Here is a 6,647-nt window from a genome sequence, read left to right on the forward strand (position 1 = left end):
GAAAGGATTAGCACGAGAGAAAGTTTGGAAAACCTATAATGGAATGGGGTTAAAGCCTTTATTAAGTTGAGTCAATCGTGATGTTAACTTAACCTTTGGACTGGAGATTCCTAGAAATTGGTTCAATAGGTAATAACAAGTCATGGAGTGATATGAATTCATGCCATACTTATTACAGAAGTTGTCGTTAGACTCGAGTGGAGGCATGAAATCCTGTAGCATATTTAAATGATGAGTTATAATACTCTTAATGAAAACTATATTCTAGTTGAGTGGGATACCTAGCTATAAGAGTATCTTTGATAGTTTCACCTTTCTGATGGTGAAGGTGAGGCCGCCTACCATGAAGTTATGGGGCTAACTTTTAGCACTATCACTAAACTGGGATACAAGCACATGGCCGAATCGTGCTGGCTTCGAGCTTCACCTAAGAAGGGTTGTATGTGCTTTGTTATCAGAGTTTGAGTCCAAAACTAAGTGTTACTCATGTTGATCTGAAGCTTAGGCACTATGTAATGGTTCAAGTTACATAACACCATTATTTATGCAGACTCTACGATGATATACTCAAGGATCAAGCTTTAAATAACCAAGTGGGGGATTGTTGGGATTTTATGTTTATTTAAATTTATTAGAGTTAGTTTTTTTATTAACTTTGGTTTCCTATTTTTAAGGAGAAAATCTTTTCTTAAACTGCAAGGTTTTATTTTTATTTGGGAGACCTATTCTTTCTCAACAAAGGGGCTTTACTCCCTTGTTTTGTGGCCAGATTTTGTGAGCGTCATCTGCTCAACTACTTCAACGTTAAAGTCTTGCAATTGTGTATAAATACTAGGGTTTTCTGCTATGTAAACCACTCTAAGAAAAACTAAGAAAAACTAGAAGAACTTTGAGTATAAGAGTGGTGAAAGCTTTGGATCTTCCTTAGTGCAAAGGAAGGTCTATACAGATGCGTTTTCTGGGCTATTTTATCCTGGGGACGTTGTGGTACTTTTGACTGCTTGCACAACTTGGGCAGAGCCGCGAAACGTCTTAAAGAAAGCGACATTGTCCGCAACTCCACCCAAGAGAAGTCTGCGCTATTTGTTTTCCTGGTAACCTCGTTCTTTGTTTTGAATTTGTGCAGTACCATCAACAATATATATATATATATATATATATATATATATATATATATATTCTTTCTTTAGTAAGCAACTCATTAATTAATTCACATGCCACTAGACTATCGATCATATCTGCAGTCTTGCAACACTACAAGAAAACTTGACAATATAGCCGCTGAATCAGTAATACTGATAACAGAATGACCCCTTTAGGTCAGGGTCTTCTTTCTCATCAAAATAGTTAATGAAATGACTAAACTATTAGTAACTTGGAAAAATCTCTATATTTAAGGATACCAATCTGATAAATTATATACCTAAAGCTAAAGGTATGATGATCATTTTAAAGTAGAGCAATATCCCATGAGTAAATAGAAATGAGTTAAACGGTTGACAACAATTCACACTCGCAGACGTTTGTTGCTAACACAGCTCTTTTTTCCTTATGAGGAGCAGTGACCTGAGATACAACTTTGGAGGAGCAACGTCGTCCATCGGCTGCAGTTTTGACAGTAAAATGAAGTTTTGCTGACGTTTATAGCCCTGACCATCCTTCGTGTCCAATTCAGAAATTACAGTCGCCCAATCAGATCATTCAAACGGCCACAAGGCCCACCCACCGGCCAATACCCCCATTCCCTCTCCCCCTCCTCTCGTCTGCTACCCTACTCTCGATATATGACTCCATTTATCCATGTATTAATTTTTCAATTTTGTTTGCTGCAGAAAATTCAACTGCGAATCCACAGAGTTCATATGATCGAGACTCCAAGTAGTGCAACTGCGAGTGAGAGTGACCTCACGTCTCACTCCTCCTATGACTTTTGATCCAAGAGGATTAATTGACACTCAATCAAAATAAACCCACCAATAAACAGCTCGCAATTTATGTGCCTCAAAAAATGTGGCAAGAGATGTTGTTAGAGACTATGCATGACAATTTCCAAGAACCTTGTGCTTCCAATCAAAGCTCTCATGACCACTATGATAGCTGGGTTGACAACTACCTGATTAATTTAATTATGGCTTAATTAAACTTTGGATACTATTGTGTTTTTTCTCTTGGAGATGAGCTCATTTTCTCTTCGTGAATAACGTATCTTGACCGTACAAATTTCATACCGGAAACATTCAATTTCTTAATCTTTATTTAAATATCACATTTACAAAAAATCATTTCAATCGGGAATCATTTAATCATTTAAATATATAAAACAAATCGATGGTGTAGGTTCCAAGTAACAAACTCATGATGAACCTTCCATTTATTTGATGTGTTCGGATGATTACATGATGTCCAATTCGAATGATTTTTTTTATAGAAGTAATCTTCGAACGAATTTTATCAAATTGAATGGTTTAGATAGTTGGTTTTATTCAGTCAAGACATAGTGTTCACAAACTAGGGTCCCACATAGGGGGATTGTGCATCCGAGATAGAGGGGTGCAAGTATTATCCTTAAACTTTTAACAAAATATTTGTAGTTTTCTAGTTTTTTTTTTTTTTTTTTATTTTGCCAACGGTAATTTTCTAGTTTCTATTTTAAGTCATTTAACTTTTGACAAATATTCAAACTTTTGATACGCTTTAAAAAATTGAAGTTAATAGATGTGGAGTGTAGGGAGGATATATATACAAAAAAGTTCCTTTCTTGGTTGCATTATATTGGCATTGCATATCCTTGGGCGCCGGTGAGAAGAGGGGAGTGTGCTCGAATCACTGGCACTTGAAGAAAAGCACATTATACAAGTACTCACGTACGTAGGTAAATGCCAGAACTCAAGAGAAACCAAACGGTCAGACTGCGAGCACGCAGAGACGGACGCAGTGACGAATCTGATGATGCATGACCTACATATATATACATATCATCCTCCACAACTATCTCCCTCTTTAAAAATTTCACTTATTGGAAATTGAATCCTCTGCTGAGTCTGCCCTGCCTTGCCTTCTGACAATCTGACGTCTCTTTCTTCAAACTACATAAACTACTAAACCCTAAACAAGTATTACCACACTCTCCTCCTAAAAAAAATAAAAATAAAAAAAATAAAAAAGTTTGTGATTAGTTTTGGAGTTAATGAACCTTAGAGAGTTAAAAGCCATTTACGAAACGGTAAAAACACTTAAGCATTAAGCGGTTAGTAACTTAAACCCGAAGAGCACTTAAGAGCATAAAGATAAACAAAGTTCAAAGGCAAATGAGAAAGACGGAAACACCCTCCTCATCACCTCTATTTATACTTGTACATCCCTTGCATCTACGCCAAAAAAACCAACCCATCATCCATCTATCCATCCCCATTCAATTTGAAGTCATTAGAGTGCTCTCTACGGGAGTATCTCCTTCTCTATCCTCCCTCCTTTTCTCTCTAAAAAACAGAGAATCGTTCCAAAACAGAAACAATCAGTCATCGCATACAAACGAAACAAATACATTTCTTTGTTTTTCCGTAGTTGCAGTTCTCTGTTGTTGTTCATCAAACAATCATGTATAATCCAAACCCTTCATCCACAGCCACGAAAACAGAGCATCATCACCATCAGCCGCCGCAGCCCCACTTTTTCCTAGACTTCTTATCCTTACCAGAAGCTCCAAAGCCGCCTCCGCTGCCACATTTCACAAGTTCACTTGCTGTTTCGGACATAGTCGCCGAGACCAAGTCTCTGTTTCAGCTGGCCTTCCCAATCCTCCTCACCGCCCTCATTCTCTACTCCCGCTCAGTCGTCTCGATGCTCTTCCTTGGCCACCTCGGCGACCTCGAGCTCGCCGCTGGATCCCTCGCCATCGCATTCGCTAACATCACCGGCTACTCCGTCCTCTCCGGACTAGCCCTGGGCATGGAACCTCTCTGTTCCCAAGCCTTCGGTGCCCAACGTCCGAAGCTCCTCTCTTTGACCCTCCACCGCTCCGTCATCTTCCTCACCCTCGCATCGCTGCCCATTTCGCTCCTCTGGGTCAGCATGTCAGTAATCCTCTTGTACCTCCGCCAGGACCCAGATATCACCGCCGTGGCCCACACCTATCTCATCTTCTCCCTCCCTGACCTCTTCACAAACTCCCTCATTCACCCAATCCGCATATACCTTCGCGCGCAGGGAATCACCCACCCGCTCACGTTAGCATCCCTCGCCGGCGCGCTCTTCCACCTCCCGATGAACCTCCTGTTAGTCACTCGGCTCCAGCTCGGCGTGGCCGGAGTCGCGGCGGCTTCCGCCGCTTCCAATCTATTTGTTTTACTGGCCCTCGTGTCGTACGTGTGGGCCACAGGGATCCACGAGCCAACATGGACGAAGCCGAGCCGCGAGTGCCTGACAGGTTGGAAGCCACTGCTTCGGCTCGCCGCACCGAGCTGCGTTTCCGTGTGCTTGGAGTGGTGGTGGTATGAGATCATGATCGTCCTGTGTGGGCTCCTCGTGGACCCCAGAGCAACCGTCGCCTCGATGGGCGTGCTCATCCAAACGACGTCGCTGATATACGCGTTCCCGTCCTCCTTGAGCTTCGCGGTCTCGACGCGGGTCGGGAACGAGCTCGGGGCGAACCGGCCGCACAAGGCAAAGTTATCCTCTGCGGTGGCGGTCATGATTGCGTTCTTGATGGGCCTATCCGCGACGAGTTTGGCGTCTGGGATGCGGGGGAGCTGGGCTCGGATGTTCACCAGCGACGCGGAGATCGTGCGGCTGACGTCGGCGGCGCTGCCGATCCTAGGCCTGTGCGAACTTGGCAACTGCCCGCAGACAGTGGGTTGTGGGGTCCTCAGAGGCAGCGCACGTCCGTCCACCGCGGCTAACGTGAACCTCAGCGCATTCTATCTCGTGGGCATGCCCGTGGCTGTGGGACTCGGGTTCTGGGTAGGAATCGGGTTTTGTGGATTATGGATCGGGTTGCTGTCAGCCCAGGTTTGTTGTGCTGGGCTGATGTTGTATGTGGTTGGGACCACAGACTGGGATCTTCAAGCTAAGAGGGCCCAGTCGCTAACGTGCGCCGGGAGTGAAATCACAGTACCTGATTGTAAGGTTGTTGAGGAACAGCAGCCGTTGATTATTATTACGGTGCCTTCTTCTCGGTAATTTTCCACCAGTTTTTTTTATATAATTACTTCTTTCTTTCTTTTTTTCTGTGAATTATATTGTTATTAATTTTTTGGGCTAGAGATTGGGATTTGCGTAAAATAAAATAATTCTACAATTTTGTTTTCTCTTATTTATATGTGGATGCCAGTGGATTTTGCTTTGGAGATTATATTCACACCCTAAATTACTTTTTTCACATCTTTTAAATTTTTTAATATTTTTCTATCAAGTGTTAATGGTGTGTAAAAAATATTAAAAAAATTAAAAAGATGTGGAAGAAATAATTTGAGGTGTGTGAATATAATATCTCTTTTGCTTTATATTTTGCACGGACTCATTCACAATAAGTGGCTTTGGTTTGATTAATAAATTATTCCTATAAATAATTTATCTACAAATAATCCATCCAAGAAAATGCTGGAGTATCCTGTTTTACAGCTTTCCACATAAATTTAAGACTTTCAGACTCTATGTATCTGACTAATTTGCACATATATGTCGGATCAGTTGAGCTGCTTGAGCTTAATAGTCTCTCAATTTAGATATGTCACGTTTGACGTCTTTGTGACAGATATGCATCAAAATTTTTGGTTTTAATGGTCTCTTTTAGCAGCTGTGAAGGGATTTAAATGATTTGAATTGTGAGATAATTATCTTTAAATTAATAAATTGATCGTTGTAAAAAATGCATTCATCTAACACTTTTTGTTCATGATGTTCTTGGCAGTAACATATTCCATCGCTTCTATAAAAAAAGCCAGTCTCTCAATAGTAGTTTGGTCTGTTACGTCGTAAAAAGATTACTGAATTAATCATGTAAATTTGACCTGAACCAAAGTAATTTGTTTCTTAGTTGTTCGTAAGTCTGAATGTTTTGTGTGGTGTAAATAGCGATACATTCAGTGTTTTTACTTTTAGATTTGATCAAATTTGAAATGATATTTTGACAGAGACAAGGGAGTAGTACAGTGAAACTGGTAAGCGTTTACTGCAAATAGGAAATGTCTCAGAAATTCGGACATGTTTGGTCTTTTCCTTTCATGAGCTATTGTAGGGTAGACAAGGCCTTACGAAAGTTTCCGATTAGCTTCGAATGAGATTGCAACACGTGGCAGTGGGGTTGTCCAAACAATGTTTTGCAAATGGACGTTTTATCTTATCGTTTTCTTTCACGTTGGTCCCCAATTTGTAAATCCCCCAACAATAACATTTAAGTTGGATATTATATGTTGCCCACTCATGCTAGTTTTGATAGATCAGAGTATGCGCGGTCAATGGTGAGAGAGCATTTTTGACGCAATTTAGATGTTATTACGACGGTGTCTTAAAATAATATATTAATACTTAAGAAGATTAAAATATGTAAAAATTCATTATATAGAAACTCGAGATACCGTCATAATAACAACTTATTTTCAGTAAGTCTCTTTCTCTATTTCTCTCAGTAGTGAGAGGTAGTAGTAATC

At 40.7% G+C, this 6,647-nt stretch overlaps 1 protein-coding gene across 2 annotated transcripts; it reads left to right on the forward strand.

Moving 5' to 3' along the window:
- Positions 1-3,393: 3,393 nt before the first annotated feature.
- LOC126605954 (protein DETOXIFICATION 51-like) lies at positions 3,394-6,435 on the forward strand. Of its 2 annotated transcripts, none has more exons than XM_050273409.1 (2): positions 3,394-5,174; positions 6,132-6,435. In XM_050273409.1, the coding sequence occupies exons 1-2, from the start codon at positions 3,598-3,600 to the stop codon at positions 6,151-6,153; spliced, it is 1,599 nt and encodes a 532-aa protein (XP_050129366.1). In that variant the 5' UTR covers positions 3,394-3,597; the 3' UTR covers positions 6,154-6,435. The 2 variants fall into 2 exon arrangements, with proteins under 2 accessions (XP_050129366.1, XP_050129365.1); XM_050273408.1 differs by lacking the exon at positions 6,132-6,435 and adding an exon at positions 5,909-6,008.
- The last annotated feature ends 212 nt before the right edge of the window (positions 6,436-6,647 follow it).

Source organism: Malus sylvestris, chromosome 15 (genome assembly GCF_916048215.2).
Source record: "Malus sylvestris chromosome 15, drMalSylv7.2, whole genome shotgun sequence".
Taxonomy (NCBI): Eukaryota; Viridiplantae; Streptophyta; class Magnoliopsida; order Rosales; family Rosaceae; genus Malus; species Malus sylvestris.